Source organism: Gymnoscopelus microlampas, assembly GCF_963454915.1.
Source record: "Gymnoscopelus microlampas genome assembly, chromosome: 17".
NCBI classification, from domain to species: domain Eukaryota; kingdom Metazoa; phylum Chordata; class Actinopteri; order Myctophiformes; family Myctophidae; genus Gymnoscopelus; species Gymnoscopelus microlampas.
The window spans coordinates 8881110-8894192 of NC_139954.1; the positions used below are offsets into that span (position 1 = coordinate 8881110).

At 41.7% G+C, this 13083-nt stretch overlaps 2 protein-coding genes across 2 annotated transcripts; one reads left to right on the forward strand and one right to left on the reverse strand.

Moving 5' to 3' along the window:
• Positions 1 to 2366: 2366 nt before the first annotated feature.
• neurod1 (neuronal differentiation 1) lies at positions 2367 to 4776 on the reverse strand (the record flags this gene model as incomplete). Its single annotated transcript, XM_084084096.1, has 3 exons — positions 2367 to 2980; positions 3386 to 3615; positions 4514 to 4776. The coding sequence occupies 3 exons, from the start codon at positions 4774 to 4776 to the stop codon at positions 2367 to 2369; spliced, it is 1107 nt and encodes a 368-aa protein (XP_083940222.1).
• Positions 4777 to 10925: 6149 nt separating this feature from the next.
• LOC311065008 (tubulin alpha chain-like) lies at positions 10926 to 12784 on the forward strand (the record flags this gene model as incomplete). Its single annotated transcript, XM_084085154.1, has 3 exons — positions 10926 to 11151; positions 11462 to 11610; positions 11703 to 12784. 3 exons carry the CDS (start codon positions 10926 to 10928, stop codon positions 12678 to 12680), a joined length of 1353 nt encoding a protein of 450 aa, XP_083941280.1. The 3' UTR covers positions 12681 to 12784.
• Between the last annotated feature and the right edge of the window lie 299 nt (positions 12785 to 13083).

Genomic DNA, 13083 nt, shown 5'->3' on the forward strand with positions numbered 1-13083 from the left:
TGGGGACATAATGTGCTATATAGTTATTGAAGGTCTAGCCATCTGCACTTGGACTGACTGCAGAGTTAGCTTAAAGATTATTATGAATACATTTACAGTATAGTACAATATAGGCATACGTATAATTTATGCCTGTGTACAAACTGCCACCAGTAATATGAACATACTGTACAATTTTCAATGAATGAATGTAAAGACACTGGATGTGAGGCTGATTATAGTGTCAACCCAACCGGCCCACACAGATGTAATAATGAGGCCTGATGGCTTGCTGCAGGGTGGGGGATCCATGCCTCTGCTTTTGATATCCACCCCCCCCCCCTTGGGCTAACCTTAACCCTGACCCATTGTCAGCCCTTTTTAATGAGGCTAAGTTTGACAAAACAGTGAATAAACCACCACTCATCTGCCCAGTAGACTTATGGGTGAGGTGCTGGAGCCAAAAGGAAACCAAATGAACAATTAAAGGCAGCCTCCGCACGACTTTTTATTTGTTTATATATATAGCAAGCTTTTGATCATAGACCTTCTTCGGGCTGATGGCCAAGTTTAAGAGAAGAATTATCAATAGGAGGATCCTGAAAAACACATTCTTTTTTCAGTAGTAGTGGATGGAGAGAGAGAGGATTTTGCCCAACCAAGCGTTGCAGAGTGGCTCAGACTCAGAGCCTCTACCTGATGACCAAAAAGCCCTCTCTTTAACTGACTTGAATTTGTTGTAAATCTTTATAGTTATAGTTAACTATAGTTATATTTAGTATAGTGAATTTATCTTATTCATGTAGTTTCATTATAACCTGTATGTGTATATCAAACCGAGATATTCAACAGAAAGGAACCATTATGAAGTGGTTCACTAAATGAGAGACAGAAACACAGGTAAATCCTTTTAATTTCCTTTTAATAAAATGTTTTAATAATCATCTATCTTATAAAATATTAATATGGAATGACATGAAATAACGTCGACTAGAACTGAAACATTATAAAAAACAGACAGAAGTCAGAGAATTGTGTACAAAAACACGAGAAAAATGAACTCAGCAGGGCGTAGAGATTAAGATGCTGTTGAAAAATAGAAATGTTTATTATTATTGTTGCTTATTTCTTTTATTATTGGCCAAGTATTTTTCAGGTTTTAAAGATTGCATAGTTTATCCCAGATTATTGCTTAGTGATTTACAGTATATCCAGTGATATATTATATAACAACAAAAATAATTATCATTATTACTGTGAGACCGCTGTACGTCGTCACTCTGACATCATCGTTACAAAAACAAACAGGAAGTGACATCAGAGCCACACAGAGAGATCGATATGGCTGGTGTCCATGTTAACCACATTAACCCTGGATTCCCTATTTTGGGCATGTCATAAAAAATAACATTTTCAAGAATGTCCAAAAGATCTCAACATTTTTCAAATATAAAAAAGGAAAATGTCAACATTGTTCAGATATTTAAACAAAAATTTCAAAGAAAACAATAGCCAATCTGCAAAGCTCACAAATTGTAGATCTGCAACTTTCGAAAATCATAGATCTTTTTGTATTATAATAACCTGGAGCCTGTTGTTAACCTTAGTGGCTAATCTAACACTGACATACACAGACGCGCATGCACTGAATGCAATAAGACACTTGAAAAGAAGACAAAACGCCCACATTCATCACCAGCAACAAGGTCAATGGATCAATTACAAACAAAACCAAGCTGCAATGTTGTGAATTTAAAAGTCAATTAAGTGCACAGAACGTTTAGATTAGCTAATCTTCAAAGCACAAATCTTGTTTTTTCGATTCATTTTTTTTTTTAAAGCTAGTAAATTGGAGATCATGGCTAGCTTGTAATGCAACTGAACAAGTAGCTAGTTGCAATTCTAAATCACATAACATTGTAGTTGTGTACAAGAAACATGATCAAACTGTTTCCGAATGTTGTTTCCAACATTTCCAAAAGTTTGTGAAATGCTACGTACATTGCTAGCTGTCAGCATAGCAACAGTAGTCTGTATGGCTCTGGTCGTATACTACATGTCCTTACACCAGTGGTTGTCAACGTGGGGTCCGGGAACCCCCAGCGGTCCTTAAGGGGCTTGTAGGGGGTACCCAGCTAAATTATTTTAGTTAGGAACCATGTGGTCCCTTAAAGGTCTGTAACTCTGAGAGTCTGAGTGCACAACTGGAACCAAATGGACCTGTAAGGGTCCATTCGGTTCCATTTGTGCACTCTCAGAGTTATGGGGGTCCGTGGCCTTAATGCATACCAAACTGGGGGTCCTTGAAATGGAAAAAAAAGGTTTGAGAACCACTGCCTTACACAATGCAAACGCACAACCATCAAGTCTTTTTCACCAAGGAGTCCTCAGGAGTCGTTAAAGATGGCGCTGATCTGACCGTGGTCGAACCCCATCATCACACCGTCCATCTGCAGCTCGGCGCCGCACCGCGGGGTCGAACCGCCGCCGTACACCGGTCCCGCCCCTCCTCCCCCGCCCCCTCCTCCTCCTCCTCCTCCTCCTCCATAGGTCATGGAGAAGGTGAACTCGGACCCCGACAGGAGGGGCATGTCGTGTTTGGAGAAGGAGGAGGAGGAGGTGAAGTTTCCGTTGACGCTGAGGGGCGGGCTGAGCGGGGCGCCGTCGAAGCCCCCGGGACTGGAGCAGCACTCCACCAACCCCGAGCCCTCCAGGAGGGGCTCGAACCCGCCGCCGCCGTACTGGTGGTGGGGGTGGTGGTGGGATTTGACCACGTGGTGGAAGAGGTGGTGGTGGGAGGGGGTGGCGGAGGAGTCCATGGTGCCGTAGGGAGGGCTGGGCAGGCCCGCCGTGAGCCCGGGGCTCTGGTAGGAGTAGTGTCCGGGGAACGGCGCTCCGCTCTGGGGGTGGAGGTGAGAGGGCTGGCTCTGCTCGGGGAGGAAGGTCCTGGGGTTGAGCTGCAGACAGCCGGCCACCAGGTTTGTGGTGGGCTGGGAAAGACCTACACACACGCACATGCACACACGCACGCACATGCACACACGCACGCACGCGCGCACACACACACACACACACACACACACACACACACACACACACACACACACACACACACACACACACACACACACACACACACACACAGATAAATACACAGATAAATACTTTAAATGTATTGATTAGTTGTTTTGGTATTTCTGGTTTTCTATCCTACCTTCTGGTACATGGTTTTCTTCCAGCACTAGTACTGCTGGTTTTATATCCTACCGGGACCTCTAGTACTGCTGGGTTTCTATTCTACCAGGACCTCTACTGCTGGTTTTCAATCCAACCAGGATCTCTAGTACTGTTGGTTTTATATCCTATGAAAATGTATTTTTATATCATAGTATTGGGATTGTTGTACCTTTGCAGAGCGCCTGGACAAAGCTGATGAGATCTGGAGATTTCCCCGAGCGGAGGATCTCGCTCAGAGCCCAGATGTAGTTCTTGGCCAAGCGGAGCGTCTCGATCTTGGACAGCTTCTGGGTCTTGGAGTAGCAGGGGACCACCTTCCTCAGGCTCTCCAAGGCGTCGTTCAGGCCGTGCATGCGGTTCCTTTCCCTCGCATTGGCCTTCATTCTTCTCATCTTAAACCTGGAGAGGGACGTGCGTCATCGATTAATATAATCAGTCAAATATGAACGTCATAATCAGGTAATATTCTGAACATAAAAAAATGATATGGTGCATTTATGGCACTTCTACTATCGTCTTCCATTCACTAAAATGCACTTTTACATTGTACTTCACACACACACACACACACACACACACACACACACACACACACACACACACACACACACACACACACACACACTCACACATACGCCCGCTTGCACGCACGCACGCACGCACGCACGCACGCACGCACGCACACACAAACACACACACCCCACAACAACGGATCACGTTACGTATAATGTGAAATGTATTTAATGTATTGATTTATTTAGGGACACAGGATAGGTGGGCACCATAGGGACATCTGGGCACTAAGATGTAAAATTGGCTATTTCGTGCAAAATGTAAAAGGATAAAATATTTTGTAAGTAATGTAAAGTATACATGATGTTAACATGCATGGCACATCATTATCAGACTTCATTTTATCCTTCAACTTCTTGTTTATGCCACAAAATGACTGGATATACAGGTTTTGAAGCAATTTGTAGCAATTGTAGAAATATAAGCATGTTCTAATCATGTATACTTAACATTTTGGAAAGAATTGCCAATTTAACACTGAGGTGCCCACTCTTCCTTGGTGCCCACCTATCCTGTTACCTTATTTTGCAGTGGAAGTTAATGGGGCTCAGATCAGGCTGAAGCCTTTGTCCACACATATACGTCATATGACTGACGACACAGATGACTGACGTCACAGGCTCCCACATGAAGTGCAACATCTACATCCACATTCCTTTTGAACTGCGGCGCTAATTAAATGTCATTCTACTCACTGAATCAACTCATGAATGAATCAACAGACCTCTGCATACGAGCTTTGGTCATCTTCTTCTTCCTGGGACCACGTCGTTTTGGTTTGTTCCTGTTCTCTCCGTCTTCCTCATCTTCCTCATCCTCCTCTTCCTCATCCTCCTCCTCCAACTCTTCTTCCTCTAACTGCTGTAATCCCTCCTCGTCCTCCTCCTCCTCCTCTCCTCCTCCTCCTCCTCCTCCTCCTCCTCCTCCTCCTCCTGTCTCCATCTCTGCATTCACCTCCTCCTGACGCTCTGCAAATGACTTGGTCATCTCTCTGACAGACAGACAGACAGACAGACAGACAGACAGACAGACAGACAGACAGACAGACAGACAGACAGACAGACAGAATCATTAATTTGTGTTCAAATCACATTGAATGTTTCTATCAGTTATAGTCATCAGAATATTTATTTTTTAATATTTCATATTATAACTAAGTATCAACTTTTTGCTAATATATAAAATCATACTTGGTTAATGAAAAACACAGTGATATCATATTTATGCATAATTATTTCTACTAGGAGACTATAACTGCATCTGTATGAACATGATACAAATAAGAATAGAACACTTTATTATATTACAGGACGGTTTAATAATATAATATTATTTTTATTATCATTATTATTAATAACATTAAAACAAAACAAAGTATGTCTCTCTTAAAATGAAGCAAGATTTTAAATTCAACCACAGAATGAAATGACATGGAATGACTACTGAGAAATTCCTTAGAATAATTAATTTACAGTAATATCTAGTCATTTTGGTTTATAATAGGCCTACATGTGTCATCATGTCTACATGTGTCATGTGGTTTATCACAGCTACGTATGTTAATATTATTAATATAGACATACCTGGGCCATCACAATTATTACATAACCGTCTAATCGAAATTATTTGAGATAATCAAAATTATTTTGCATAATCGATATGTCAAAATCGTCAGAAATAGCAGTTCTACGAGCTTACAATGTAGGCTTCTTGATGCCTTGTAGCTTGTCGATCAGCTATTTCCGCAATTTTTTTATTTTCAAAAAAAGTTTAAAATGATTAAATATGTCAGTAATTTCTTTGTATATTTCAGTTATTTGTCATATCTGCCCTGTGCATTTTTTTTATTACAAAGCCTAATAGGCAAACAGAAGATAATTCATATGTTCCAATGTTCAATGCCAAAAACACAATTAAATCGTTAATTGCAATTATTTGTATGAAAATGAATCGTCAACTTAAATCTGTAATCGTGACAGCCCTAGACATACATGTGTCATTTTGGTTTATATAAAAATGTTAGATGTAACGGCCCGGGTTTGTTCGCGCGGCCGATGCGACAGGTGGGAGAGAGAGATGAGAATAAAACCCATGAGAGAAAGAGAGGAAAAATGAAAGGAAAAAAGAAAGAAAGAGAAGAAACTGGAAAATAAAAACGATGTTGAAAAAAAATCAATAATCCAAAAGTTTTTTTAAAACAAAATGTTATCCATGATTTCCACCTGCTTTGTTTTTGTAAAAGGTGTTTTATATCTGCAATGATTGAAAATAGGCCAACATACCACAATAGTGGGCAGGCTATAAAGGCCAAAAATAATGCATAATTTTTTTAGTTTCCAAGCTTTTGAGAAATAAACATTAATGATTTTTCTTTTGCATAGTAGCCTATTGTACATCTGTCTGTCATATGTTTCGATGAGTTGAATACACAGGAGCCCAATGGAAACAAGCCATATAGTGCTTTCTTGGGTTTTAATCCTTTTAGCATCCTTTTGTATTCAACTGTACTTTCTGTGCTTTTTGTTTTGCAAACTGTTAATGAAGTATTCAATCAATAAAATAAAACAGAATACATTTAATTAAAAAATGTTTAATTCAAAAAGTATTTTCTGGGACTAAGTGAGATGGCCAACATCTGTTTCAACACAATATTTAATAAAAAACATGATGAAACAATGATAAATTAGCTGAAAATATAATTAAACATAACATCCGTGTGAGCCTAATTATCATCAATTAACGTAATGATGTCGATAATGAACTAATGATGGAATCAGGTGAGAGAAACATGACCTACCTGTTCAAATGATTCTATAAGGAGACACGAGGCATTGAGGGGCTGTCTGAGAGAGGGTCGGTGTGTGTGTCACCACTATTCTGTTAATGTGCGCGCGTTTGTGTGAGAGAAAGAGAGAGAGAGCTACTTATATAGCTTCACCCAGGGTGATGGGGAGAGAGAGAGAGAGAGAGAGAGAGAGAGAGAGAGAGAGAGAGAGAGAGAGAGAGAGAGAGAGATGGAGAGAGGGAGAGAGGGAGAGAGGGGTAGATGGGGAGGGAGGTGGAGGGTGATTAGCATACGGCACGCGCCATATGGCCTCTACGTCAGTAAAACTGCCCCAGGGATCACGTGACTAATCTTTTCCATTTGTATTAGCCAACCCCCCCCACCCCCCTCTCTCTCTCTCAATCTCAATCTCTCTCTCTCTCTCTCTCTCTCTCTCTCTCTCTCTCTCTCTCTCTCTCTGTGTTTGTTTGTGTGTGTGTGTGCGTGCGTGCGTGCGTGCGTGCGTGCGTGTGTCTTTCTCTCTCAAACTCTCTAATACCTCTCTCCCTCAAACTCTCTTTCTGTCTCTCTCTATCTGTCTTTCTCCCTCTGTCTCTCTCTCTTTGTGACCATCTGTCACCAGTTAGGTTACACACACACACACACACACACACACACACACACACACACACACACACACACACACACACACACACACACACACACACACACACACACACACACACACACACTACCACCACTGTCATTCTGTCTTAAATCTCAGAGTCGTTAATTTGATCCACATCAATTATGAGCCTTAATGTATTAAAACATATATGTATATATGACTGTGTTAATATAGCTATCAGTACCACTAATAATATAATTCATAATATGAATATGATGATCACAAATTATTCTATTATTAGAGGTAGGATAAGTGATATTTTTGTGTTAAAAATAGCTCTATATTCTGATAGTAGTCATTGCTAAATATACTTGAGTGTTTGTGTGTTTGAGTGTTTGTTGAGTAACAGGAGTCTCCATGTCTCTCCAGCTCTTTATTAAACAGAAAATGCATTTTCAGTTCGGGATACCAATGTTATCCAATCAGGAGAGAGAACTTGCACAGAATGAAAATTAATGTGAAATTGGAAGTGTGAGTTGGAAATGAGCAGACAAAATTGGAACTGGAACACAATAAAAAAATAAGCTGATAAATGAGTACTCTTTCCTGATTGGCAGAATTATTTTAACCCACCAGGAAATGTATTTTCTGTTAATTCATGTAACCATTTTTTTTTTTAATAGTGCACTGTCATATGTTTAAATGGGAAAACAGATGAATATTATGCACACATACTTCTCTCAAATTGAGAAAATCAATAAACACTATGTTTAAAGATAATAAAACAGTTTGAGACAACATTCAGTTTGTAGGCCTACTTCAGGGCAGTCAGACTGTCACTGGCTGTTGCCATGGCGATCCAGTGGTTGCTAGGTGGTTGCTAAAATGTTAACCAGGAAGTTTGTAGTTACTCTTATCAGCCTCCCGGAGACCAGACAGACAGAGACAGACAGACAGACAGACAGACAGACAGACAGACAGACAGACAGACAGGCAGGCAGGCAGGCAGGTAGGCAGACAGACAGACAGACAGACAGGCAGGCAGACTCTCATAAAACAGACCTTGTAAAGAGCACGTTTGGCACGCTCTTATTTCACTCTACACAAATCGATTCGCCAAATAGTAGATCTACAAACTCACAATGTGTTGCAACGCAGCTTGTAGATCTCCTATTTTTGGCGATGTTCCCCCCAGAATAGGGAGGCTGGGGGTTCAAGTAACAAAAGTGGCATTTTAAGTTTTAAGCAAATTAATGAAAAGAAGAGGTCAGATATGAATTTGCTAAACTATTCATTGAAGCTATTATAAGACATCAGGACATTATGGAAGACATGCAAGAGAAAATAACATCTATTCAAAGACACACATTCATTTGATATCATTAATTAAATATGATAATGAATATTTATCTACCAGCCTGGTTTGTGGTTTGCTGGTGTCATTCATTCATTCAGTACTTTAAGTATGTGTTGATGCCAATACTTTTGTACTTTTACTCAACTAACATTTTGAACACAGGCCTTTTGCTTGTAACAGCTTATATTCATATTGTGGTATTGCTACTTTTACTTAAACTTAAGTAAAATATTTGAGCACTTCTTCCACCACAGTGTTCAGGTAGGGTGGGAGCGGCCAGTTTCAGCAGAGCTTTTGTTTTGTTTTGTCATGTTTGTTTTGTCCTTTTTTGTATAGTATGCATGGGTGTACTTATTGTACTGTTTTGTCTATTGTACTGTTTATATTTTTGTCATAAGGACCCTCTCGAAAACGAGATGACACATCTCAAGGGGTGGATTCTTCTAATAAAGGTACTATATACACTGTGTGCTAGCCTACAGTGTATTTACATGTAGTTGTGTGGAAGGGCTGCCATACAATACTGTGCAGTTCTGAGCTTGTTCATCAGTGGTCGTTTTGTGATGTGACAATTCTGATTCATCAATGTTTACACCTCATCTCCACATCCTTTTAATAATACACTGTGTATGTAAAATGCTGACCTACTCTGTGTGTGTGCGTGCGTGCGTGCGTGCGTGTGTGTGTGTGTGTGTGTGTGTGTGTGTGACTGCACCTGCATTGATAGAACAGACCATTTATAACAGTAGAATGCGCATAGATATGCTTTAATAATCATTTGGCGCCCTCTGGTGGCAATTATAGGTGATGAATCAGCCGGTCCTTACCTACTGTAGCTCACTCAATGTAGTCATCAAAAACAAAAACAAAATCGCAATTCAGTCAGAAGGACTAGATAGGCGTTATAAAATGCAGTCCATTTATCATAACAGTGCAACAGTCCTACTGAAAAACTGAAGGACTAGTTAAAACATTCACTTTGAAGAAAGAAAGAACAAGAAAGAACCCATCATGATACCACTGAGATTAGTTTTTTATCACCTTATAGTTTCTAGATTAGTGATTTCACCAACCCCGTCTACAATTCCGTATCATCCAATGGCTGATGACTACAGAGCAGCTCCCGAGCCAATCAATGTCCTATAAATAGAGGGCCATTAGTTAGAAGTAAAGGATTGGCTGTCTGTGGGAAGGAAGGAAGAAAGTTACAGCAGAACCTCTGAAGTGAGAAACAAGCAAACAAACGAGAAAATGGTGAGTAAGTCGCTGCTGTGCTGACTGTCTGTCTTAACTGATGTCCAAAACCAATTTTGCATAGTTTATGCATCTATAGCCTATATCAAACTAGACTATTGTCTACCTGTGTGAACCAATGGAACCATGCAGCGCGTCTTTCTTCTGTTGTAGATGACCATATATATATCATTTAAGGCTAATGTGTAACAAAATAATATCGCAAAAATGTCTGATCTAACACATCGTTGTGTCGTGAGCTTGTATTTTGATCGACAAGCTATTGGCAACACCTTCACAGGCTGTGCATTGGCTCACTGAAGGCTCTGTTTACACTAAATGGAACACAAGTTACACAACCTTAATTTGTAGCATTGATAACACCTGTGAAGGTGTTGCCAATAGTGTAGGTCAAAATGGCCAAAATGCAAGCTAGCTCACAGTGATGTGTTGTTGTGAGCTTATAGATATTCTTTACACATTAGCCCTAAATGGGTATACCATGGGTTAATGTACATTTCTAATTGAGTTAAAAAAATCCCATGTACAATGCAGTGACTTTTTATTTAATTTGTATCGCACCATAACTAAGTCCATAGCAGCATATCATGTACCATATAGATCTGCTGCTATGCTCATGCACCTTTGTCTTACCTCAGGTACTTACCATACTATGTCTCACTTGATTGATCTATCTCTCCCCCCCCCCCCCCCCCCTTCTTCCCCTTTTTTATGGAAATGACAAACGATGGAGCTTGCACAAAAAACGATTTCACCCACTGTTTTACACCTGTAAACCTGTGACGTGACAAAGTTGCTTCTGATTCTGATAATTAGACGTCTACATTTCCCCAAAAGAAAATGTGCATGTAAATATGGTTCCCCTTCAGCCAATCAAACCCAGCAATGGGCCCACCTGTGTTGGTTAAGGTTGGGCCTTTGTCTCTGCTGCAATATTAGTTCCATTGCTTTTCAAAGGCACGCTGAATTTCCACAACAGCCTTTCTTCCCCAATCATGTAGCCTGCCCTGTAGATAAAATTGTATCGCCCCAATTCAGAATTCTCATTCTCTTTACAGTGCAATTAACATTACCCCCCCCCCCCCCCCCCCCCCCCCCCCCCACCCTCTCTCACTCACTCACTCTCTCTCCCTATGCAGCGTGAGTGTCTTTCCATTCATGTTGGCCAAGCCGGAGTCCAGATCGGTAACACTTGCTGGGAGCTGTACTGTCTGGAGCATGGCATCCAGCCTGATGGAAAGATGCCCAGTGATAAGACCGTTGTAGGTGGTGACTCCTTCAGCACCTTCTTCAGCGAGACTGGAGGAGGAAAGCATGTCCCCAGAGCCGTTTTTGTTGACCTGGAACCCAATGTCATTGGTCAGTTAAACCATTTACCAATCCCTTGCAACCTTAAAGGAATACTTAACCCCCAAAAAATACTTTTACTATAAATTACTCACCCCATGAAGCCTTAAATGCATTAGTTTTTGTTGCATTCCTGATCCGATAATCCAATATTTGACTTAATAGGAGACCAATCTTAACAAGAGCAAAACCATATTTGAAACATTCTTTGAACCTGGCTCATAGGCCTTTCAGTGATATTAGTATTCCTTTAATAAAAACTTAAAAGAAAAACAAGGTACTAATGATTGTCAACCATTTCCTTTAAACCTTCCATTCTCAGATGAGATCCGTACAGGAGCGTACCGCCAGCTATTCCACCCTGAACAGATGATCACAGGAAAGGAGGATGCAGCCAACAACTATGCCCGCGGACACTACACCATCGGCAAGGAGGTCATTGACCTGGTCATGGAGAGAATTCGCAAGCTGGTGAGGGCCTTAATGAGTTGACTTTAATTAGCAAACTGCTTAAATTCAGCTTTAACTAATTAAAGACAACATTTCTTTCTCTTTTCATTCAGGCTGACCAGTGCACTGGCCTCCAAGGGTTTCTCATCTTCCACAGCTTTGGTGGTGGCACCGGCTCTGGTTTTGCTTCCCTGCTGATGGAGAGGCTCTCTGTTGATTATGGGAAAAAGTCCAAACTTGAGTTTGCCGTCTACCCGGCTCCCCAGGTGTCCACAGCTGTAGTGGAGCCCTACAACTCCATCCTGACCACCCACACCACCCTGGAACACTCAGACTGTGCCTTCATGGTGGACAACGAGGCCATCTTTGACATCTGCCGCAGGAACCTGGACGTCGAGAGGCCATCCTACATCAACCTCAACAGGCTCGTCAGTCAAATTGTGTCTTCGATCACCGCCTCCCTTCGCTTTGACGGAGCTCTGAACGTTGACCTGACGGAGTTCCAGACCAACTTGGTGCCTTACCCTCGTATCCACTTCCCTCTGACCACCTATGCCCCAGTCATCTCTGCCGAGAAGGCGTATCACGAGCAGCTGTCTGTTGCCCAGATCACCAACGAATGCTTCGAGCCGGCCAATCAGATGGTGAAGTGCGATCCCCGTCATGGTAAATACATGGCCTGCTGTCTGCTGTACCGTGGAGACGTGGTGCCCAAAGATGTCAACACTGCCATTGCAGCGATCAAGACCAGACGCAGCATCCAGTTTGTAGACTGGTGCCCCACAGGCTTCAAGGTGGGCATCAACTACCAGCCTCCCACCGTGGTTCCTGGAGGAGACCTGGCCAAGGTCCAGAGAGCTGTATGCATGCTCAGCAACACCACAGCCATCGCTGAGGCCTGGGCACGTCTTGACCACAAATTTGACCTAATGTATGCCAAAAGGGCCTTCGTCCACTGGTATGTCGGCGAGGGGATGGAGGAGGGAGAGTTCTCTGAGGCTAGGGAGGACATGGCTGCCCTAGAGAAGGATTACGAAGAGGTGGGCGCTGACAGTGCTGGGGCAGAGGATGAGGATGAGGAGGAATTCTAGGCCACTCTTGTCTTCCGGTTTGCCATTGGCCGGAAGTAATGGAAAGGGGGGGGGGGGGGGGAGAAATTGGCCATGTGAGATCCTCCTCTCTTGTTTCTATCATTCCTCTGACTTATTAAATTCACCCAATGGGTATGAGCAGTTATTTTGTCTCGTTTATGCTTTATTTGACCTATAAAGGTTTTGTGTGTTTTCCCTTTTTGAGACCCAGCCGAGCTTCAACAAAACTTTCAGTTCAGCTTAAACAAAACCTTCAGTTCAGTCACTGGTACTCATCTCTTGAAAAAAAAAAATATCAGTGGAACCTGGTTAGTCTTGATTGTTAAAAACCTCATTGGTTGGGTTTTATACATTTTAATTGTAATGTAATGCTTTCAATTTCTACAGCTAATTTGACTACAGC